Source organism: Aquila chrysaetos, chromosome 1 (assembly GCF_900496995.4).
Source record: "Aquila chrysaetos chrysaetos chromosome 1, bAquChr1.4, whole genome shotgun sequence".
NCBI lineage: Eukaryota > Metazoa > Chordata > Aves > Accipitriformes > Accipitridae > Aquila > Aquila chrysaetos.
The window spans coordinates 44,732,241-44,757,275 of record NC_044004.1 but is presented as its reverse complement, the minus strand read 5'-3'; the positions used below and the strand labels follow the sequence as shown (position 1 = coordinate 44,757,275).

Here is a 25,035-nt window from a genome sequence, read left to right as displayed (position 1 = left end):
CGTATTGGGATTATACTGATCTTAATGCGTTGTTGGTGGGTACCAATTTGAATTTGGGCAAGAATTCATGACAGAAATCTTAAGTAAATTCCAGGAAATTTAAAAATAGTGGAAATGAAAATATTGCCTTAAGTATCTTCATGCTGCAGGTAGCACAATGTGTTCTGGCTAGGAGAATCTGTCAGTACAAAGAGGAGTGCAAAGATGATAGCATGGATTGATATAAGATTACTGAATCAAATTGATTTAAATCAGCAGGCAGAAAGCTTTAATCAATTTAAATTTTACTTTGCATTGAGCTTTTTTAAAAGCAGGTCCAGTTAAAGCAGGTTCAGGGGCCTGTCCACTCAATTTTTAGTATCTCCAAGCACGAAGATTCTGCAACTTCTTGAGGCAACCTGTTCCAGGTCTTAACCACCCTCATGGTTTAAAAAAAACCAACCCACAACTAACACAAAATAACAAAAACCAACCTAACTCCTTTTTTCCAATCAGATTTTCCTGCGTTCCTACTTGCTTCTTGTCCCACTGCTGTGCATCTTGAAGAACAGTCTGGCTCAGTCTTCTCTACCCTCCCACTAGATAGTTGTGGACAGTAATAAGATCTCCCCTTTGTCTTCTCTTTTATGGCTGAACAAATTCAGTTTTCTTAGCCTCTCCTTGTAATATCACATGCTTCAGCCCTCTGATCATCTTGATGGCCCCTTCCACTGGACTTGTTCCTCCATTCTCAACTAGCAGGACAGTTACTAAAAGCTTATGTGTTGCATAAAGTGGTACTGACTTGTGGGAGCAAGGGGCTGTGTGAAGGGGAGTGTAGCACTGAACTTTGTGAAGCAAATATGCTGTGAAGGGATGCCCATTAGGTCATCTAGCAGCCTTTGGGTAGGATGAACTCCCTTGTCTGGTGTAGAGGCACTCCAGGGCAGCTTCTCTGACTAGCTGCTTCTGGATAGTCCATGAGGAGGGTTTAATGGTTGATATAAAATTTACTGATTTGAAGACACTTGGTGCTACATAGTCCTGTGTTTTGATTCAGCAGAGAGATACAGCAATATACTGAAATGACAATGCAAGCATGGTACAGCAATTGCAATATACATTTGGACCACCATGCAAAAGTGATTCCCATTACTGGTCTCTGTATGCCTACTATCAGGATGTTGGGCATCCCCAGTTCACCAGGAAGGAATATGTGAGCCAAAGCCATCTCGAGCCTATTTCTCTCTTCAGAGCTCCTTCTGTTGGTTGTTCAGTTTTTATATTTTATGTTGGGCTAAGCTGTATATATAGCACGCCCTGCCCCCCCCCCTCCCCCCCCCCCCCCCCGAGGTCTTGCTAGCTGAGGAAGACATTACACTCTACTAATTATCTTGGAGAAGGCTGTTTACACAACCTATTGACTCACTGGTACAGCCATATATCTAAAACAAAGGTTACCCTCTAGTCCCTCTTGTGTTGAGATAAGTTCAGAGTGCTTTACGCCACTTGGTGCTCATTCCTTACATTTCTTCCCTGAGTTCATCACCCTTGCCCAAGTCCTCTGAGCCTTCTTCCATTGTAGGGGTTTGTTGGTCGGTAAGCTCCGAGACTGTTGTAAACATGTTCCTTGTGAACTGATGGGTCACGTGTAACTGGCGAGGTGCTTGCCTGTACTGGCTGCTCCTCGCCTCAGAGTTCAATACCTGTGCATTTTGGTCACATGAGGTAAATACGTCCAGCTGCGCAAGGGTGAATGGAGTCACGATGCTGTCTGGAAAAAAAGAGGGCGAAAAGCTGTAGGGCCACAGGAGACGGCAGCAGCCTCAGATACAGGTTGATGATGTAGCTGGGTTATTTTGAAGGGCTTGAATCTACTCTAGTGAAAACAGGGACCCAAGTTTAGGGCCTCAAGTGGATCCTTCCTTACTATGCAGGTGACCCTGCAGGTGGGTTTTAGAACAAATACTTGTACCTGGTCACAGTCCTTTTTGTCTCAGTGTGGTTGGAAAGGTGTGTTTGGTATGGCAGGTGCACACAGCTTTGGGAATAGGAGTGTCACTGCAGGAAGGAGAACCAGGAGGAGATAACCAGGGAGTAGTCTTCAAAGACTTCTAAGGGTTAAATGATCTGCTCTAGGAAATATAGCAGTCATTCCAAGATTCATCACCATGACTTTGACACAAAAAAGAGAATACGTAATTTCTTACTTGCCATCTGTAATAATAATCTGTTCAGTTTCTTTGATTATAAAAACAACAACCGCTGTGATGAGGATATGTTTTCACAGAATAAGCAATTGGAGATGATTTTTTTTTTTCCCCCTCTGCATTTCTTGCAGTACAAAGTGGTATGCATATTAAAGTATTTTTGATCTTTAAAGGAAAGTTAGGATACCCTCTACTGGCTATTTTTGGAAATAAATCTGAGCTACAGCCTACCAGTTTGGAGTCAGCAGTAGTTAAACTTAATCTGTACAGCAATTTTAATGTAGTCTTTTTTTTTTTTTTATGGGTTTGAGAGGAGTTTAGGGTTTTTCCCCCCTGCTATGTCGTTCTGTCCCTGGCTTCAGCAGAGTGAATCTGCCTGTGATGAAACTGTATTTTTAAATACAGGTTGTTACAGCTTTTAGGCTAACAGTTCTATAGGTACAAATGGAAATAGCTAGATGTTATCAGAGCTTTTGTTGCCTAGTAACCAAAGCCCAATGTATAATTTCAATGGGATAAATCTGATGCACTTGCCTCTTTTTGTTTTTAGTAGCTGAATACACGTAAATATATTTATATTTAAATGTCTTATTGTGTGATAACTAAAATGTATTGAAATCTGTACCTTTACGAATTCAATTACAGTGATTTAAGAACTGATGTAAATTTCCCAAAATGAAGAGTGATCCTGTAGTTCTTGTAACATTGCTTTACTGTTCATGTGAACGAGCAAGTGTCTCAGTGTGCCTGTGCATACAAATCTTAAATTCTTTTTTGCATACTGTTCTCAAATTTCACCTTTCCATTTTGTTCACTGATTTGACGGTTTACATATTTTTCTACTGAATCCATTTAAGCAGTCAAGGATTGTTCTCAGAGTTATTTGCTCAACTATACTGATAACATACCTAAAATTATCTAGGACTCTGAATTAGTTACTGAATTTTTAAGCAGGTGTGAAATGTTTGCTTCATTAGGACAAGTTGTGTAAATAGATACTTGTACTGGATTTCTAGCCTTGATTTTTGGTATGTAATTTCATGATCATATCTTATCCTAGAATTCACTATCAAATGAGTTATCTACTCGCTGTTAATAACTAATAATACTGTAGTTCTAGTAATGGAAATTGTATTACTAATATTATCTTCACATTTTCATAAACGTATGCTAAAATAAAATGAGTCACTGTACTGTTTTAACCTTGTCATTAGTAACCTTTAAGCTTACTAAATTTGTTTTGAATTGTGTGACTTTGTGACACTTGTGCCTATTACATACAGATCTTATCCACTTATTTTGTTAGACTTATTTGATATTTTCAAGGATTATCTAAGATTTAAACTAGTTTTTAGTTATTTTGCTTAGCAGCAGTCTGTGTACCTCAGTGCAAACGCATTTGTGTTTTTCCTTCATTTCTCTTTCATTAGCAGCTGATATTCAGAGCAAACTCTTGTTAAATGTATGATCTTTCCTTCTTACTGTCTACATTGATAGCCAAATATGTAAAACAGATGCTATAGTGGATTATTGCTTCAAATTAGAGATTAATACCATGAGGAACAGAAAGATGGCTTTCAAGCAGGCTTTCATATATGGCAAGCTCAAGGGAGAGGAACAGCCATAAATAGTAGAAGCGGGACCCAAAAATGAAATTTAAAGCAGACATTAGCTTTACAAGGTTGTATCACCTGAAGTGTTTTTTGTTTTAGTTTGGGTTGTAATTCTTAGTTTTATTTCAAGAAAAAAGTATAAAGAGTAAACAATAACAGTAGCTCTTTAGAAGCCAAGTAGGTAGATGCTTACAGACATGATGGTAAATATTTGATTCTACAGACAGTTACTAAGACTAAAACTTCTTCCAAAGAGCAATAAAGTAGAAGTATATTCTGCAGCTTTCATGTAGGAAGTATATGTAACACACCTGTGTAAGGTTTCTAAATCATTTTATTCTGCTCTTCCAGCTCTCTTTTTATTCTTCCAGTTTTCTTCCTGTTTGACTCTCTTTAATTCTACCCAAGTAATTGTTTAAATTAAAAGCAAACATTAACAGGAGTAGTACAGCCATTGTCTTTGGTGTGTTTTTTGCTTGCTTATTATTGATGCAGGCCTATAGTATATGTTTTCTCTATATGTAAGTGAACAGTTTCAAGATTTACATGTTAAAATCTTGCCTGTTGTCATCCACTGAAGATGCAAGCTAACATTAATTTCAGACTTGAATGTTCTAAAATAGAAGTCTCATTAAAGTTACTGTTAAAGGCAGAGAAAATGAAAATATTGTGAAGAAGAAATTGTAGATAGCAGTATGGAATTTTGCTCAAAGGCACAATTATAGTTCACCTAAATCTCATGTTTAAGTTTTAGTGGGCAAATAAAGTGTATGTTATACAGTTTTTTAAATTCTTCTTTACTTTTTGCTTGCTTTGTGGAAGTTGAAGGACAAATATGTCATTTACACTATTTCCTTACTGATACGAATTTTTAATGAGTTACAGAATATTTTAAGTTCTCAGGCTTTTAAATGCCTTAATTGTTGTTCTTCCAAGAAGGTCACAGACTTCTTTGGAAGCTGGAGTCCTTACTAGAATCAGTGGCATAAAAAAGCTTATTATTGATGCTAAAAAGTGGTACAGTGTCCAGTGCTTGCATGCAAACAAGATTTACATATTCTATCATGGTCTAGAAAACTTTGGCATTAGATATTTTTTTAAATCAAAGGTTTGGAAATGAGATGTAATTATGGAGCGTTGGGAACAGTAAGAACGGAACTTGTGAATGACTATTGGGAAGAGTTTACATGAAGTGTGAGAATTATAATTTATGGAATGATTTGCCAGTGAACACGGTGGTAGAGATGTTGCTTGTTATTTTAAATCTTAAATGGTATTTGCAGGGAGGTAAAGTCACCTTAATGTTGGGTTTTAAGTTCTTCAGTCACATAATGCTGAAATTTTCCTCTCTGTTTTAGCCTTAATTTTTTAATGGATTATTTTGTTTTGTTTATTAATATTGAGAATAGTCTTGTGTAAGATCAGAAGTGAATTGGGATATTGATCACCTGTTGCTTCTTACAGGTACTGCTCCCAGCAGCTGGTCTCTTGCAACTGCAGGATGTGAAAAGGACTTGCTGTGAATTTTTGGAATCCCAGCTTCATCCTATCAACTGCTTGGGGATTCGTGCTTTTGCTGACATGCATGCATGCACAGATCTCTTGAACAAGGCCAACACATATGCAGGCAAGTTACCATTAGTATAGCATATAGCTTGATATCTGTGCATGCAGGTACACACACATGGGTTCCATGCCCACCCAACCCCACCCAGAGGAAACCGAATTTGATCCAGGATATTGCAGACATGTATCTTCTGACAAAGAGTGCACTTGATATGAATGTCTAAGAGAAATGAAGTCTCCTGGCTGGAACATAGTTATAAGCACAAAGGGGCAGCATCTTCACAGCCTATCAGGGCCATACAGGGTCCAAGCAATTTGTAATCCAGAAAGAAGCTAGCTTGCTGTTTAAAATTTTGCACCATCACTTAGGGGAGGAAATCAGGAAAGAAGAATTAAAGTTCTGGCAACTGCCACAAGCCGAAGTCTGTAGGAAGTACATGGGGGAAGAAAGAAGACGAGGGCATGCAAGGGGGCTATCTGTAGCCCCTGTACTGCACTGGCTAAGAAGCAAGGAACATACCATGAGTATTGTGTTATCAACTTCTGAAAATGCTACTCATCTAGCCCAAGACTTGAAATTTCCTACTATATAGGGTACCTGTAGTCTCATTCTTCTACCTTGACACCAAGTAGATAGAGGTGCATCTTCTAACTAACGGTATAGCTCAGCCAACAAAATTCTACTTTCCTTGTAAAGACCACTTGCCATTGGATTGTTTCACATTTTTTTCTGAAAAAAACGTTCATGCAATTCTTAATTTTATTACTAAAAGTACATTGTCATGGTCATCTTAAAGACTGTGTTATTCATATCTGTAAGAGGACTGGATCATGTCAAATCTTGACATTTTTGAAAATTAGGTTCTTGTTTTGATTGCTGTTGTGAATAAAAAAGCAATTCTGATTCTGTGATGAAGTAACAGTAGTGTTGTATGGGGGGGACAAGGGAGAACAATTATTCCTTTTTTCTTGATGCTGGTGAGGCCTCAGATAGAAGAATGCTGAATTGATAGATGCCAACAGGCTGAAGTGAATCCAAGGAAGTCTAACATGAACATATTAAGAAAACAGACTGACCTATGACAAAGACTGAGAGAAGAGAGTCCTTTCAGTCAAGAAACTAAAAGGCTAGGAGGATGAGAAGGAATGCAAATCTTCCTGTGCGTAAAAATGACTGAGAATGAGTAAGCTTAACTTGTGAGGTATTTTTAAAGTCATTTCAGATGTTAAGGAAAAATCTAACTAACACAGGTCAGGCAAGCTGTCTGTGGAAGTTATGGACTTTCCACTGTTAGGCAGCTGTAAAAAACCTGATAAGACTAACTTTTGATTTAGGTTGATCTAAATCATGTCTGTGTGCAAAACCAGCTGATTTGAAGTTCTTTCTAGCTTACATTTCTACTATTCTGCGAAGGCTAAAATCCTTTTTTTTTTTTTTTTTTTTTCTTTATATTCCAAATACATTTTCTGCTGTTGGAAACTGATACACATGTAGTTTTAGAGAGTGTATTACTAAATCGGTAATTTTTAACATAATGGATTAAAACCTTGTTTGACTGTTCTTGATGCCAAAAAAGGTTATGAAATGTAGATGACTAAAAAGTAAGCAAAACATTGTGTAAGCTTGTAAGTTTGTAGTGTAACACTATGACCAAAACTAAGGCTTTTAATTTGTTTAGGTAGCAATGATGTTACTGTTCTTTTGTGTGTAGAGTGCCTTGAGGTCTTGATGTTTGAGTCAAGACTGAAGACGTTGCACTGAGGAATTACTTTCTAATGGAAGCTTTTTGTAGTGAACAAAACCCCCTCTTTTACAGGGTTTAACTTACTAGCCAGCGAAGTAGTATATTTTGATTAGAGCTTTGGCAGTGAATATTCAGAGAGTAGGACAAATTTGTTTGGAAATTCAGAAGTCAGGGGTTGTCAGAGGTTGAGTGACTCTCAGGCATGCCTCCTTACATGCAGTTTGCACTATCTGCCCAGTCACAGATCTTTTCCTGTCTTTTCAGTCTCTCTTGGATGTTTCATTTCTACTTCAGGTTCAGCAAAACCAAATTGCTTTCCATCTAAACACCTTTCCCTTCTCCCTGTCTTCCTCTGTCACTGGTGACTTCAGTGTTCTCCCAGTCATTCAGGTTTGTAAACTTGACAACTTTAACTCTCCTCTGCCATTTTCTCTCAGCTACTGAGCTGTGTGTTCCTCTATTTTTTTCTTCCCTCCCTACCAGATCTGCTCTACATCATGTTTCCCTTTTGCTGCAATGTAAATCCATCTCTGCCATAACTTCCTCTCTGTTTGCTAAGGTCATTTTACTACTTTTGCAATATTTCTTTTCGCCCTGGATCAAATTCCAACTTCTCATCCTTGGCTTTTCCAGTTCAGCAGAATTACTCTCACTTGAGTCTTTTATTTCATATCTCTCTTTACTACTTTTGTGCTTGGAACTAACCTCCTCTTTCCTCTGTAATCAAACAATCTTCCATTTCTGTCAAATTCCTCCAGAAAGCACTTTTGTCATCTATGCTTCCCTTTTTGTCATCATATTCTTGGAGTCCTGCTGGCCCATACCATGAGCTGCCAGCTCAACTCCTACTGTGTTTTTGCTGTATCTCTGTGGTGAATTTTAAAGCAATGCACTCTCTGTTCTTACTCTTGAGATAAATATGCTGTGCATAGTCAGGGTGTGAGCTACTTCATTGCATTGCACTCTCTGCACTGCCTTCCTTAATCCCTAGCACTCTGGCAGGCTTAGTATGAGAGCAATACAGAAAAGAGAATTAAAAATGAAATATCCTGATAAGGCTGCAGAAAAAGTTCATATGATTGTATTGCTTTTCATAACTTTTCTAAAATGTACAGTGACTGATTAGCATCATTAATAGTTAGTACAGACTTAAAACTGAAGATTTTCCTGAAATAGAGCGCTAAGTGCTTCATTTCACATGTCTAGGTCCAAATAATAGGTTTTTTATTGCCTTGAGTAATTTTAGACCTCATAAAAAGAAGGATTTTGATGAATGCTTTCAAGTTGCCTTAATTCCTAGAAAATCTGTTTTCTGGTATAGGTGTCGTCCCCTCCCGCCCCCCGCCACTTCCAGGAGATTATAGTATTTCTATTGGGAATGGATGTTTCAGGAAAAAACAGAAGTGCAGCAAACTCATACGATTAGGTGTCTGTCAACAGAATCCTTGGTTGCTGTCTTAAACTGAGGTATACAAATCAGCCATACTCAGAAGTTTTTAGTCTAGTGAAATTGTATTCAAATTATTTATGTATCATTTAAAAAAAATTTAAAAAAAAATTCAAAAGCTATTCAGGTTGTTTTTGAAAGTACTAGCTTTTGTAATACTTAACTTACTCGAAGTTGTAATGTGTACGTGACTGAATGACTTTGTGATAATTGTATTTAAACTATTATGCAAAAAAGTTCTAATTAAATCTTTTTGTCTTTTAGTAATATAATGCCAAATCCAAAAAGCCATTACATTTTTGACCTTTTATGCAATAGGAAGCAAGGTGTATACTTATTAACTAGAGTTACTGTTCAGATATTTAGTGTTTTAGGGAACACATTTTGATATAGCTGTTGCTTAATTTTGATTTTTTTTTTTCTAACTTCTGTTCTGATTATGCCTTAGTAACTTCTAAACTACTTCAGTTACTTCTAAACAATTTTTGTTCAATTTAGTAGTTGAAGCTAATATTTATGTAGATTACTTTCTAGCAATATAAAATCTAAGACCCTGGCAAGACCTTGAGTGCAATATTGCTTAAATGTGTTTGAGAGCACAGGAGCTGAGTCTAACTTGTAACCCTCCCTCTCTGGGTCGTTTGGTTCAGGCATTCTTTGCTGTGCTCGGAGAGACTCTGCAAGCAGGACACAGGCAAGTGAAAAGGAGAAGGAAGCTATTTGTTGGTCCTCCTGGGACTTGCAAGCTACTAGGCTGAGCACCGGCATGCTCAGTACTCCTGGTAAAAGCATCCAGGGAGGAAGGATTGGCCTTCATTTCTCGTTGGAATGGGCTGATCATTAGTCTTGCTGGATTTCTGTCTGCTGACTTCCTATTTTTCTTCTGTACAGTTTTATACCTTTTCAGGTCAATGTTTTTCCTCTTGAATTTTCAAGCTTCTTACTGCCTGTATCTTGGCCATCATAGCTTCTTTTTCCCCCTGTTCTTATCTCAAATGGCTCTTTGTACTTTGTCAAGGCTTTTTCTTACAACTGAAAATTTTTTCTCAAAAGTCTGAGCCAAAGATATGTGGCTGTGCCATTTCAGAATTAGGCCTTGTATCACAGACAGCTGAACTCCCAGGAGCAGATATTTCGGGATTAAGGCTCCAGAAACTAGAATGAGTACAGAAGAGGATTATTAGATTGAAAAAGCAGTGAAAATATTTCCCTGCTAGAGAAAATGAAAAGCATTTGGATGTTTAACTTCTCCCAGTCTTTGTTATACTTCTATTTTATATTTAGGAAAGAGAGGCAGGGAGATATTTCTGCTAATAGACAATGATAGCATAAAAACAAATGGATACCGATGTAGATCAGAAGTTATTAGAAAAGTGAAACTCTGGAACTTCCTTCCAGCGGGAGTAAAAACCCAACTTTCATTAAAATTGGAGCTTCATAATCCTATGGTGGAGTTGGCTCTCCTGTAGCAGAGTGTGAGATTTTTATAATTTGAGAGTCATCTATATGCATCTACGATGCCTATAGAGAGATCTGAAAATCATATTTCTTAGTTATAACTAAAGAATAATAATGTACTTCCACTTACCGCATAGGCCGGTATGGGGTTTGGAAACATTGGATTGCCTGTGGAAGAAGCGTCTTTTGAGGACCAGCTTTACACAGCAAACTTTCTTGGCTTTTAGCATCGTGCTGAGGAGATGTTGAAGAAACTTTTGTTGGGGAATCTTAGCATGTGTTGCGAAGCAAGAATTGCTGTGTTGTACTTAACTGTGGGATACAGTGTTCTTGATTCTGGTGCTCTGAGTCTAAAACTTTGAGCCCTGACTAGACTTGGAAGCATGCCTGTCTTCCGTAGACTATTCTTGTGTACATTTGTATGCATGAGATTGAAAGGGCGTAGTTAGCAGAATCGTTCTTATGATTCTATTCTGAGTAGCAATGTCTGTTGCTACGCTTCTGTTACCTTGGCTGCTGTGAATTTCATGGTGTTCTCAAAAGCAGTTATTTAAGCATAAAATTGACAAGTAAATCAGACTTTTTAAAAAATATAATTCTGCAGTGATTAGCTGCTGCTGGTTCTCCAACTGGCAGAGCTTGTATCTATCCTTCTGTAATAAGACTGGGGTTCCTGCTTGACCAGTGCCTTGTGTTAGGGCACTAGCAAAGACCCTTTGTCCCAAGTCAAAAAAATCACAATGTGACATTGTGAATTGAAAAAATAATTTAAAAAACTAGTTCTTGCTAAATATTTTTGTTTCATCTGCTTGAGAAATTCTTTGTTCTTTTAAGTGAACGTAAGGCTTAGATCTTTCCAAGCTCCCATGCTCTGCATTGCTTTAAAACAAGAGGTTATCAGTTCAGAAAGAAGCTATGTTTCTGGAAAGTTCCAGCTGGTTTCATAGCATTATCACATCAGAAAGATGGAGGTACTCTATTTAGTTTATAACAAATAACATCTGTTTTGTTGAATGGAAATAATTGGCCTCAACCAGACGAAAGACACTTACGAGACTCAATATATTTGATTGTGATATTTTGTTTCACACACTAATATACATTGGATTACTGTCATGCAAAGATCTAGGGAATATGAGGGGTTTTTCCTTTTCTTCCAGCTGCAGCCTCTGGCAGTGATAAGCTCTGGCCGTGTTTTTCATATGTGTTAATGTGGCTTTGGAAGATCTTTGGGAGAAGATTTCTGAAAGCGTACAAAATGTTAAAAAGATTTCTGGAAATGGATATTAAGAGTCATCAGCTGCTGGAACACCTCAGAAAAATGTTAGAAAATGACAGAAGCCTGTTAATGATGGAACAGAAATTTAGGCAGTCTTCAACAATGTCATACACAGAGACAAACATTGACAACAGCCACTGTCATAAAACAAAAAGGAGAAGATGGCTTACAGGCTTTTATTTTTGGCCACCATGATTCTCTGAAAGGTTTTTAATCTGGGGGAACTTCAGCAGACCTTTACTTCTGTATTTGTTTATTCCATTTAGAAAAGGCAATTAAGCCAGAGAAGGTCTGACTGTAGGTATATAAATGAGTGAAATAGTGTTTGTGAATTAATCCAGAAACGTTTATAGCATAAAATGTCCTGTGCAGATTTCAGATGTAGCTTTCCTTCCTGTGTAATTGAAAAATATAAAGTTAGTGTCAATATCTTTATGGCCAGCAAGACTATGTGCCTTTTGGATAGAAGAGGTAGGTCAAGTGCTTACTGCTTCTGCGTGCGTGCATAATACACATCTCTAGACTCATAATGAAAAATATTCAAAAAGTGGGTAAAAAAAGCATTCACAGCTCTTATTATCTTCCTGTGCTCTCCACGCTGGCATCGTTTATTGTAGTTCCAAAGATTTTGTTACTAGCCCCTTTCATGTTCTTAAGAACTTCCTTTTTGTCCTTTTAGTTTGTCCCTGAAGCTGAAGTCCCATCCTACTGGTACAGAGCAGACAAGGACAGATCTTCAGCTATTCAGATAGAAACTGTCTCTATTGGTTGCAAAAATGTGAAAATCTGTTTTTCATATGCAATTGGAACAGATATTTTAGAAATGTCCTAAAATGGAAGGGAATTTTTTTTTTAAAGGCAGATTTTAGTTTTGATAATAAAGAAGTAGGATTCTACTTGCTTAGGAAGTGGGAATTTGGGAGCCAAGCCTCGGCAGCTCCTAAGCCAGCTTGTTTCCAGGCTGCCTGACTCTGGAGCCAGCTGGCTTCAATGTCTGGGTAAAGTGTCAAGAAGTGGGGCAGGATTCCAATACGAATTTGTCAAAGTTGCACACTGTGTGGAAAATTCTGATTTGGAAAAAAGTAAGTATTTTATTCTCTCATGAAAACTTCCAGCCAGATAGTTCTATCTGTTTGCTTATCTAGGAGATGTTCATGAAGAAATAAGTATGTTAGCTAATGCAACAAATAAAAACCAAGCTAATTTGAGATTTTGCAGGGGACAGATGCATGAAATATTTAATCGTCATCATAAGTTTCATGATGTTTGATGTTAATATCTCTAGATTATTGAAGCTTTCAGGATGTGAGCAATAATATGGGATAATACAAATCCTAACCCAGAAGGCAAAAAAATACACACATACCCCCAATATTATTTTTCGTTCATCATTATTGGAAAAAGAGGATCTAAGCGGGATTTTTGGAACTCTTGGTACTGAATCATATTAATTCAAAGATGCTGATATCCTCCTTGTTAAAGGAGGCAAAAAGGTTGAATTTTACAAGCATTATTTTTATATATAATAAAATAATGCCTTCTGTCTTCAACACTTGAACAGCTTTAGATAAATTGCTCTTGGCACATTTTATTGGTTTTTTTGCATTTCCTTGTTCTTTTTCAGTTTCTAATTATTTTGAATAATCCATTTAGCTGTAATTTCAGTTGGCTTCTGCCAAAAGGTTATCTATCAATCAGTTAAGATGGTCTCCTTGACAACAAGAGATCTGGTTCTTAAGAGACAAGTGATTTCACCTTACCTCTTTTTTTGATGACTAAAACTTATACAGCAATCTACTCTCGTATTTCTCTTTTTTTTTTTTTCTGTAATTCCTTCAGCTGAGGATTTGTTTCCAGGTGTTGCTTGAGAACCTGAGCCTGTAGCTATTGACCAAGCAGTTTCTTTTAATTTCTCTTTTTTTTCACTCTTCTTTCTTCTCTTGGCTATGCCTTGTTTTATGCTTTAAGCACAGAGGCTGACATCCAGTAAAATAGTCTTAATTTTTGTTCAAGTACTGTCTATTTTTTTCAGATTTTATTCTACAGTTCTCTTTCTAGCATGAATACAGGAGACAGCCTCACTTTCATTGTATTACTTTGAAAATTCTCAACTTCTGCTCTTCTGGTTTAGAGGCTGGATCTCTTCCTTTTTAAAAGTTGATTTAGATTTATGACATGCTCTAAAAAGCAAGGCTTTTATATATGAGTCTATAAAATCAACTAGGTATTTCCAGTTTATGAAGTGCATCCTGTTGGATGTGATCCACTGTTGGATCGGCTTTCTCAAGGGAAGATGAACAAGGCTTCTAAACCTCAGATTTGTTTGAGATTTGGATGAGCATTGCTTCCCCTTTCTGCTTGCTTCCTAACTCAGCTTCTGAGTAGTCAGGCATGCTGTTTTGTAGTACTGTCACTTGAAATTTGGAGTTTATCATAAAACTAATGTATTAATTATATTATAAAGTATTTATAGTATATTTCTAAATATATTATTTCAATAAGCGTACCTCAGAAAATTCTACTTCAGCTTACAAAACTGCATATTTGTAGTCTGAAAAGCAAACAGACATGAAGATTTGTAAGGAGTGGAAAAGTAATGGTGGTGTTATAAAAATGGATAGTATTTCTCCTTATCCTTTCTCTCCCAATGCCTGAAATACTGCAGAAAATACTACCTGCCCATAATAAAAGAATGCTGCAGATTTGGAGGGACTTGTAGTGATAATGATTGCATGAATGAAAAGGCTGGTAGAATGAGGGACTGAAAAGGCGAGGACTGTCTACTTTAGAGATGAAGGCTAAAAAGGAATATAGAATAATGAATGATTTTGAGTGACAGGATGCAGCTTTCCCTGTCATCATATTCAGCATTAGAACATGGGGATATTAACTGAAAACTGATTAATGGTAAACTGGGTGTTAAATTTAGATGTTGGGCTTTTTGTTCAATGAGACTGTGGGATTATTACTACAAGAAAGTATTAAAGTCAAGAATTTAACGGGACTTAACGGGACTGGACTGCATCTTACTAAACTCATTGTTTAGTAAAATGTGGTTAAGGTAAAATATCCTTCCGGCTACCATTCTCTAACCTCTCGTGGTTATAGTGAGACTTTTATGAGAGGAGGTTTTATTGTCATACTTTTAATATATATTCTTGGACTTTTGTCTGAAACAATTTGTACTGCCTGTTCCAAGGAACAGGATGCTAAACTAGATAAAGGACAAGAATTATACTGTTAGATTTGTCTTTTTATGCTCTCTAGTCTTTAGTACAGTGCAAAAGCTGTTGTACCCTGCAAAGTTGACCTGAAAAATTTACACTTCTTGATCTGGAAGAATTCAGCATTTAACTTTTTTTTTTTTTAACAGCTTAAGACAGTTTGCCAAGCATGTAAGCATGGAGTCTTAAGTATAGTAGCACTAGTGGAGTGTTAGAAAAGGCTTTAAAAAGTTCTTTAGTTTGAATATGTTTGATGACCTTTTTTTACTTATTCCGAGTGAATTCTTAAATTCCCGGTAACAGTTGTCCCTTCTAACTTCTGTTAAGAATAGCTGAAGAGGGGAAAAATAACAGCTAACTGGATGGAGCTACTTTTAAAGCAGCTGAATGGCTTAAAAAGCAATTTTAAGGAAGGGAGAGGACAACTGAATAACTGAACAACAACTTGATAAAGATACATGCTCTATGTTAAAAGAAAATGTCTGGTTCTACAACTAAAATGCTGAATTTTGCCTGTTTTATTTACTTTAAGTTGAGGCATTAAAAAAAAAAAAGAGGAAAAACTACACATTGTAGAGATTGTGGTATGTAATATTTTTATGACGTTGGAGAAGCTCCGAGAGATGCAACAGGATCCAGACCTGTTGTTTGATTTGATCTACATTAGACTGCAAAACTGCTGGTTAGTTCTAATGAATCAGCCATTGTTTGTGTTGAACTGCAGGTTCAAAACATGTTTGTCAACAGCATAGAGGGCATATTCTTTTTCTGGAATCTTTTTTGCTGTATTTGTGTGTACAAAGTTAGCAAAACGGGATTTAAGTAATTGTCAAGGACAAGTACTCAGATGAAGGAATGCTGAAAATGTTAAATTGCTATGATTGCTACTTTTAGTATAATGTGTTTTAATATTTCAATCATTTTTTATAAAAGCTGTTTGTGAGACCAAGCTTTAACCTATATAAAATGTTTTAAGTTAAGGTATTGCTTCTAGATATGACAAATTGGCATGTATTTCTACTTGTTTTCCTCTATTTTTTCTCTGCTGCTTTAATGCTTGTTGTGGGATGCACTTAGCACTGTATGTTAGAGTACTACTTTTCCTCCAAACAGAACAGCACTTTTCTGATGTCGTACTTAGTGAAGAATACCTCAACCTTGGTGTAGAGCAGGTGTGCAGTCTTATATCCAGTGACAAGCTCACAATTGCCTCAGAAGAGAAGGTAAGACCATCTGTATTCCAGTATTCTTTTTATCCTTTTGGGTGAGAGTGCAAGCTCGCTCTTACTGCTCTTGCACACTTGTTTGGATGTGTTCTTTCTTTCCTCAGTGAAATTAGGCGTGTATTGTGCTGATGTTTAAAGGATTTTTCCCCAAAGTGTTAAGGATTTTTCCCAAAAGTGATGTTGAAAATTAACCTCAATTCTTAAAAATCCTAAAACTGTATTAAATCACATAATCCTTTGTTCTTTGGAAAAAAATGGAAACTAAATTAAATGGAAATTCCTTCTCATCTTCAGGCAGAACAAACAGAACACATGCTGTGAATCACATATACAGGAGTTTGGTTTACCAAGGTGTAACTAACTCAAAAATAGTAGTTTGAAGAGCAAGCATACGCCATCTACTAACTTTAACATCAGCAGGCCCACATAGGTATTAAAACTCTGTATGTATATGTATGTGGACTGTTTAGCCCAACTGAACAAATGTGAGTTGCAAAGGAGATGGCTAGGTAGCTTGGTATAACCAAACTTGAGTTTAAGTATGTGTTGGCTCACTTTTAGCTAGATCTCATTCTTTTAAAGCCATTTTTGAAACTGTGATCTTCAGTGAACCCAGTGCATCTCTTTGAACCTCTAATGGTTTTCAGGTTGTAGAAGTATTCACTTTTGAATCCAGTTGTGATCAATTTAAAATATATTGGTTTTCTTTTTTCCAAAGAGTATATAGTTGTACTAACACCTCTGTTCAAATGAGGCTAAATTGTGTTCAAAAGCATGTTTGAATACTGATTTGTATGGCTAGGTAGTGTTTCGTGTTAAAACCTTTTTGAAACTTTGAATCTCAACTATTTGCTTAAACTACAACTAGCAAGGTTATGTTCCTGTTCCCATAATACCCTGAAGGTCTGGTTTTATCACTTTGATTTTGATATACGTGATGCTGCTTCTGTGGAGCATAATTAAGGTTTTAATGCTCTAGTGTATGATGAACTGCTGTGCAATAGAGGAGAAACTAGGCCTGGGATCACTTCTTCTAGTAAGACTCAGTGATGATAAGTCATTTGAGTGATGATGTGGCAGGTCAGTTTTCCAAGAAAGGAAGTATTAGGATTGTAATATCACTGCTGCTGTGTTGTTTGTTTACCTAGTTTTATTGGATTTTCAGTATCAATGAAATTATTGTGTGCATTTTGTCAATGTAGTGCAGCTATCCTTGAAACACCAGTAGAGAAGTGACAGAAAAGAGACTGGCTACTACATCTTCAGAATTTTGTAGTGGGTAACTTATGGAAATAATGGGAGCTGTAACTGCTCTCATCTATTCTCATGTTAGGAATTTTAGTATAAGCAAAAACTGGTTTTGGAGGCACACTGATATTTTCATGCTACTGAATTTGTAAGTCAAGGGACTTGCATTTGTTTGTTTCCTGGAAGGTATTTGAAGCAGTGATAGCGTGGGTAAACCATGACAAAGATGTAAGGCAGGAGCTAATGGCACGCCTGATGGAGCATGTTCGGCTGCCTTTGCTTTCCCGCGAATATTTAGTTCAGGTAAGCAAAAAGGAATACTAATTCTTCTGCATGTGAACGTTTCAGTTTACTTTTTTAATGCCAGATGGATAATTTTAAATTTAAACAACAGAGTAAGGTAGTGTGTTACTGATAGTTAAAATAGACAGCCACCATTACATATGCACGTGCACGCACACACACAGTCAAATGAGGGATTGCCACATAGAGGATATCATATATAAGTAATTTATCTGTTTGGCTGACTACTTGTCATTCTACAGTAGTAATCTGAATGATTTAATTAGCTAAGATCAGGTTAGCTTTCATTTTTAATATGATATTTGATATAACACTTCATAAGTGAATTTTAAATTTCAAAATTGAATCTATTGTTTAAATTGGTTAGGACTTGCTGATAAAGGAAACATTTCTTTACCTGGTTCAGATATAATACTTTTTTTCAAATTTTATAAGATCATTTTGAATATTTAGGTGTCAGGTCAAATATTTAAGGTTGAAAATACCAGTTCACTATTAGCATTGGTTAGTAGGTGTAGTAGCAGGTTGGTAGGTGTTTATTTTAGAAATTCTGATTTTGTGATATGAATTTCCTCCACTTTTTGTGGTTTGTTTTGGGGCGTTTTTTGTGGTTTGTTTTGCTTTTGTGGGTTTTTATGTTTCATTTTGCTGTTGTGGTTTCTTACTGTTGTGGGGTGGTTTACTAGTTTGTTAAATTCTTCTCCCCCACCTCCCCCTTGAAGTGTTCTGTATTCTCTGTATTTGAAAAGTTAAGAAATGTGCTTGTGAGGAAGTGATTTACCTTGCCTAACACTGTTTCTTCTACTTAACTAGTAAGAGAATCAACATTTTTTTTTTCAGTGACTGCATATTGCCATCACATAAATTCGTGTCTAACTGGTTAAACTACAATCTAAAAAATCAGAATAATCTGCATTTGTGTGATATAACGCAGGCTTTATTACATTTCAGATTATTTGTGTTTTACTTCCTTATTGTGCTCAGACCTTGTTAAACTTCTATTAATAAACAGAGAGTTGAAGAAGAAATATTGGTTAAGAACAGCAGTGCTTGTAAAGATTACCTCATTGAAGCTATGAAGTATCACTTGCTACCAACGGAGCAACGAGCATTGATGAAAAGCACTCGAACGAAATTGAGAACACCTGCTAGCCTTCCAAAAGTAAGACCCTTATTTTTCCAATGTACTTATTTCTTCAAACGCCATTGTAACAGATTTCATGAGAACATGACCATCACTTGGGGTATTCCAATAAAAATTTTCATACCAGAACTATTTATCACAAAACTATAACAAGTGATTAGCTTTATACTCCATACTACTTGTGATTTATCACAAAACTATAACCAGTGATTAGCTTTATACTCCATACTACTTCTGATATAGATATTTTAGTCTCCCACCTAACCCCTATGCTCACAATCTGCCAGCCCCCCCCCCCCCCCCCCCCCCAAAAAAAAAAATTTTTTTAGTAAGTTCTTCAGCATTTGGAAAATATACAATTATAGGCCTGGTGTTAGAGAAATAAGCCTGCTTCTTTAAAAAAAAAAAAAAACAAAAAAACCCCAAAAAACAAAACCAAAAACCCCTCAGAAAAAACAAACCAAACAACAAAAAACCCCAACCCTAACAGAGACTGATGCTTCTGAGTTGGGGCATTTATTCCATTTTTAACTAAATACAGGCTTTTCATTTTAGAAGAAGAAAACAGAACAAACATCAGATATTATCTTCTTTCCAATGAAGTAAAGATGTTTTCTCATAGTACTGTTATGGCAAGTGCAATAATGGAATAGGAGATTCCATTCAGCAGATTTAGCACATTTCTCTCAAAGGAACCAGAGAAGGCTGTTCTGTGATGGATGGTCACAGTTCCATTGAACATCATAGATGCTGAATTCTCATACCTGAGGTCAGAGTAGGATGTGAAGATACAGCAGGATCTGTCCTGTTCCTGGAAGCTCTACCTAGACTCTAATTGCTTCCTGCTTTTCTATCTCAGATGTTTCCTCTGGACACAATGATTACAAATTGCATGTGTTTTTTAAAAAATGAATTTTGCCTGGTTTGTGAGACTTGGATTTCTTATTTAGGAGAACCGTCCTTTAATTACTGCTTGTACAGAAGCTTGTTTTAACACTTTTTTGATCTTTCAGGTGCTCTCATATATGAAATAATTAATAAATATTATTATCTCCCTTTTAGTTGATGATGGTAGTTGGAGGACAGGCACCAAAGGCAATTCGCAGTGTTGAATGCTATGATTTTAAAGAAGAACGCTGGCATCAGGTGGCTGAATTGCCTTCCAGAAGATGTAGAGCGGGTAAATGATGCCTAATTTTTTATTGCGGTTGGTAATGCTTCAGAATTAAGGCATCTGTATAAAGCATTGTATGTTCTTTGGAATGGTATTTATATTTATCTGACAAGGCTAAGCCTTGACTTCAGTGATCATCCTTAAAATTTGAATTACTTCCTAATCTGGAACAATACAAGTTTGATAACTTGATCTTAATTTGTGCTTCAGTTTGTAATCTCTAGAATAAACTGCTTTATTACCTCCCATAGATACAGAAGATAAATAAATTTAAATATTACTGCATTATAATAACGACTAATTTTACTATTAAAATACCTAATTATTATTAAATGAGATGAAGAATGTGAAGAAGTGACCAACTGATATTAAAGATATGAAAATGTGACCTTAAAGCAGCTGAGATATCTAAGCAAGAAGAAATTCAGCAGGCATGATATTCAGAAGTATGAGCTATTAGTAACAAAAAGTGTCAGAACTTCTAGTATTTAATCTGAATGAAGTGTGGCTCTAAGACACTGTCAAAAGCCTGATAAGTGTAGCGAGTACTGTAAATTGTGTCAAGTATCTGCATACCTAGGACACTACAGAATACCATTAATTGACTACAAGACTAAAGCACCTTTCCTCCCTGTTTCCCTGCTCTAGGAATGGTGTACATGGGAGGCATGGTTTATGCTGTTGGTGGTTTCAATGGTTCTTTGAGAGTTCGCACAGTAGATTCCTACGATCCGGTGAAGGACCAGTGGACAAGCGTTGCCAATATGCAAGACAGGAGAAGCACACTGGGAGCAGCTGTATTAAATGGTCTTCTTTACGCTGTGGGAGGATTTGATGGGAGTACAGGTATTTTTGCCTTTATACTCTGCTGATTAGCTTTGACTACTCTTGACATAATTGTATCAAATTTGAATGTCTCTTTCCTGGAAGCTGCGATGAAACCAAGCATGAGGATACCCTGGCATCTTGTGGTGTGGAATGTGCTTTAGTGGTCACATCCTTCTACCTGAACAATGGACTGTTTGCTCCATCTAAGAGTTTAGTCTTAATGACTAGTGAATGTTTGACAAGTTCCCTTTCAGTATTCCTTCTATAGACAGAGTCCTTAACTCATGGAAGATCTGAGCAGAAAAATTACCTGGTACCTTTTTTCCTGTTTGCATATGAAATATACCTCTGCATTTTCATGTACCGTAAATAGGATTACAAACAGCTTTCTCTGACCTGTGAGAAGGCTTTGGACATACACTGTTCATTCTCTTCACAGATGCATTAAACAATTTGTGCACAGATGATTCTTTTCCTTAATAACTATTACTGAAGTGTATGTAGGAGACAGCATTGTGACTTAATTAAAAAGAAAGAAAAAAAAATCAAGGGAAGAATTTTTCAGAGTTCCACAAAAGCTTTTATTAATTTGCCCATTTTCAGACACTAAGAATGGGTTGACTGTGATTGGCTATCTAAAGGACATCAGTTGTGCCTTTTGCACAGTAATTAACAGTCCTTAAAATGACGTAATTTGAATTTTCAGACAGGTACGTTTCAGAAGGTAGACAGTACGTTGCACCTAGATTTATAGAGAAAATAATGCTATATTGTCTTCATAGGTTTATCATCAGTTGAAGTTTACAACTTAAAGACTAATGAGTGGTTTCACGTAGCTCCAATGAACACAAGAAGAAGTAGTGTTGGTGTAGGTGTTGTTGGAGGTAAGTTGACAAATGATACTAAAAAGAAGAGGGGGGGAAATGCAATCATTTACACTACTACCTTTTCTCACTTTTGAAAATATACTTCAGATTTATGTTTTTGCTCAACCTTGTAATTCAAATGGTATGAACAATCCATAATCGTTCTACTTGGTTTTGACCAGCTTTTAGCATGGTTGTTTTAAATTTTTTTTCAGAGCTTCAACTGTGTCTGAGGCCAACTGAGGAAAAGCTCGCTAAGCATGCATGCTCTAGGTTACGCATGTCAGCAAAGCTGGAGAGCCAAATTACTGAAGTGATGACCTTACATATTGGTCTTTAGTGATGTAGCACTGCAGTATTGTCAACTATTATCTGTGGCTGACTGCTGGTTGTATGCTGGGGATAATCTCAAGGACAGTGCCAGGAAAACTGATGACTTTCAAGTCAGCTTTGTGGTGAATAGCCTGGACGTCGATTGCACAATGCAGACCTGGGCTGGCTCTTGGATCTTAAAAGTTCGGGGCATGTGTTTTAACTGCATAGGAACCACTGCTGTTTCTGATCAGAAAATGCATACTGTACAAGTAATTTTCATCTGAATTTTAGATATTTTTGACACCTAGAAAGGAAGCCTATTTGTGACCTTCCAATGCTGGACATACTTGAATTAGCTTGCTTTTGAACAATTCTTAATTAAAAACACAGTAAAGTACCTTTGTATTTCAGCGAGGCAATTCAAAACCTTTTGACTCACATTGTTCTTGTTAGATACTGGCTGCCTTTTACATCCTAAAAATGACAAGAACTATAGTGTACTATATTAAACTATTTACAAAATAGAAACTCAATAACTGATTGACGACAGGTACTGATTACTAGCTAATTGAGAGAACGATGACTTCTCCTCAGCCCGTGTAGCAGTATAGTCTGTGTGCATTAGAAATATGTAGGTTTCTGTTGGTTACCCTTCTAGGTAAACTGTATGCTGTTGGTGGCTACGATGGGGCGTCACGTCAGTGCCTTAGTTCAGTAGAATGCTATGATGCTAATACAAATGAGTGGACCTATGTTGCAGAAATGAGCACTAGACGGAGTGGAGCAGGTGAGTGGACAAGAATCAGCTATCCTTGTAAAACTGAAACAAATTTATGGTTTTAAAATGTATCTAAAAATATAAAAGGTAAGCTAAAGTCTGAGTCTTATGAAATGTGTTAGTCTTAATGCCTGATATATTGTGGGTTATAAATACAGAACTGTCCTACAGAGTAAGATTCAGTCTGTTAATAGTAAATATCTTTCCTTGATTTTTCACACTTTTCATATTCCTCTTCTTCCCGTAACTTCTGATGTTTTTAACACCCAGATTAATATGCATGGATTGTGACAATCAATTTAACATCACCTAAATACTGAAGTATCAAAGTCTACATGGCCAGGATGAAAAAATGTCATTTCTTCAAAGATGTCTCTTTGCCAGTGTAGGGATTTTTCTAATAGCATTTTCAGGTTGACTTTACCTGTGAACTGTGACTAGATTTCCACCTCTTTGGAGGATGTGTTCTGCATTCTGATTCACTGCAGGAAATTTTGTCCTTTTTCATTCTTAAGTTTATATTACTGGTTTCATCCTATTACTTCCACTTATGTACCCTTTGTTTCATCTTCAGTAATTCTTCTCATCACCTGGTGTTTACATCCTTTGGATATGTATAGGCTACTACATGTTATCCTTCCTTATCATTTAGCCAAGGTACATCCATTTATTTCTTTATAATCTTAAAAATCCCTTCTTTATTTTTTTGTGGACTTTTTTTTCCTTCTTGTGATTCTGAGTATGTATATTTCTCTTTAAAGACATCAAAGTGCCTGTGGTATTCTGCTTTTGTTTAATGAAATGATGCTTCCACAGCTCCAAATTGACTTTAGCATTTTCATTATCTATTTGTATTATGGACTCAAATCTCATTTACTGTTCACTGTCCTCTATTTGTCTTTTGGTATTTCAGGTTTTTTCAACTCGCAGAAGTTGTTTTATTTCTCTAGATGCGTTCCCATGGACTTTTTCAAGTCAAATTGCATGATATTATTTTTCTATGTTTGTTTTTTTAGTTGCTTAAGTCACTTTTCTGCCAAGTACTCAATGGTGCTTTTTAGCAACACCCCTCAAATATCTACTGGTGATTGCATTAATGTGCTTCATAATTGGAAGAGATGTTGCTACAAATAAAACTGGATGGACTTCTAGTATGCTCAGTAGATGATTAATAGTTATCCCAACTTTTCATCTTGCCTTCCATTATTCTTTATTAACTCTGAACAGTCTTTAATCTGTATAATGGTGTTTAAATTAAGTCCAAATTATTTCAAAAGAATATACAGAAGTATTAAAATCATTACTAAAATGAAGATACTTAGTTTGTGATACTTCCATTATACCCTCTGAAAAACAGCAAGTTGATATGTCTCTTATTGCTAAAAGTAATGTTTTGACTGTGTTTCTAAACTAAAAGGATGATGTTAATGAAGGAAACATGATACACTGTATCTCAAGCAAACATAGTTGTCTTGTGAAACTTCCAGTTACTCAGTCTGTGCACCCTGGAAGTAAATTCTGGATTAAAAACTGGCCAGAGTTGCACTAAGGGTACCATTAAATACTCCTGTCTAATATTGGCAAGTTTTGAGGAAAATATTTACATAAAATGGGCAAATTACAAGTATCATTATAAAGACAAATAGTGTTGGTGGGTTGTGACAAAGCTTCATTTTGCAATCTGCCTGCACACCCATTTTATCTCAGCAGGTTTTTTTTAAACACTGTTTTTGCAAACTATCGTTGTGCTTATAGCCTATTTATACACTAGATATTTTCAGATCTTTTTTTAAAAATGTTGAAGCACTTCTATAACTCTGAAATTTAGTGCCTTAGACACACTAACTACCGGGATCTTTCTGCCCCTCTCCTCCCTCCCCTTGTCCCAGAGTTCAGGACTGTGTTTACTCAACTCTCTGCTGCCTTTTACCTTGTCCTCTGATTAAAAAAAAAACAAACACGGAGAGGAAAAGTAAATGTAGTCAGTTATTTCAGATTCATAAAATTGAGTAAAATAATAAACATTCTTCTGTGCCATTCTGTTAAATACATGGAAAATTATATTTGTGTCGGGGGGAGGAGTGGGTGGTAATGTGAAAATCATGACTATTGATTGAGCTTGGCTGTAGCGGCCAAATATCCAAAACCACCAGAACTGTTTCAACTGGTGATCAGTCCTGGTGGTGGTATGGGTGCTAACTAAAGAGAATTTTGTTCCTGTATTAAACCTTTGGATCTCTGGTCATCTCAAGGAACTTAAGCCTGTCTCTTCTGTTCCTACTGCTTCAGCTTCATTCAAAAGCAACTTCAGAGGTTAACCCTCAGTTACTCTTCTTTAGTACCAACTGCTTCTCAGTTGATCAATACGGGGACAGATCTGTTTCCAGCAACATATTGGGATGAGGAACTTCAGATCCAGATATAGGCCATTTGGGAGGGATGAGAGATATAAGACAGGGTCCTGAAAAATGGGCAGGAAAGAAAAATAACAAAGAAAGGAGAAGTCAGAAGACGGCAACAAGAGGATACAGACGGAAGGAGCAAGAAATAAGGTAGGACTTGGAAACTGGGTGTGGGATTAAGGGAAAATGAAGCACCAAAGAGGAACGGAGGACATTATTAAAAATAAGGA

The 25,035-nt window shown here is 36.5% G+C and overlaps 1 protein-coding gene across 7 annotated transcripts in view; it reads left to right on the top strand.

Moving 5' to 3' along the window:
• KLHL2 (kelch like family member 2) overlaps positions 1 to 25,035 on the top strand; it is a 59,412-nt gene that overhangs the window by 30,471 nt on the left and 3,906 nt on the right. For 4 of the 7 annotated variants that reach the window (XM_030007392.2, XM_041123071.1, XM_030007709.2 and 1 more), the window contains 8 exons: positions 5,267 to 5,429; positions 15,635 to 15,744; positions 17,182 to 17,298; positions 18,311 to 18,460; positions 19,505 to 19,622; positions 20,265 to 20,462; positions 21,227 to 21,328; positions 22,284 to 22,412. In XM_030007392.2, the coding sequence (XP_029863252.1) occupies positions 5,267 to 5,429; positions 15,635 to 15,744; positions 17,182 to 17,298; positions 18,311 to 18,460; positions 19,505 to 19,622; positions 20,265 to 20,462; positions 21,227 to 21,328; positions 22,284 to 22,412 (1,087 nt within the window). Of the gene's footprint in view, positions 1 to 5,266; positions 5,430 to 15,634; positions 15,745 to 17,181; positions 17,299 to 18,310; positions 18,461 to 19,504; positions 19,623 to 20,264; positions 20,463 to 21,226; positions 21,329 to 22,283; positions 22,413 to 22,977; positions 23,061 to 23,316; positions 24,365 to 25,035 lie in introns of those variants that run through there. The other 3 variants (XM_030007625.2, XM_030007476.2, XM_030007537.2) reach the window with 3 other exon arrangements.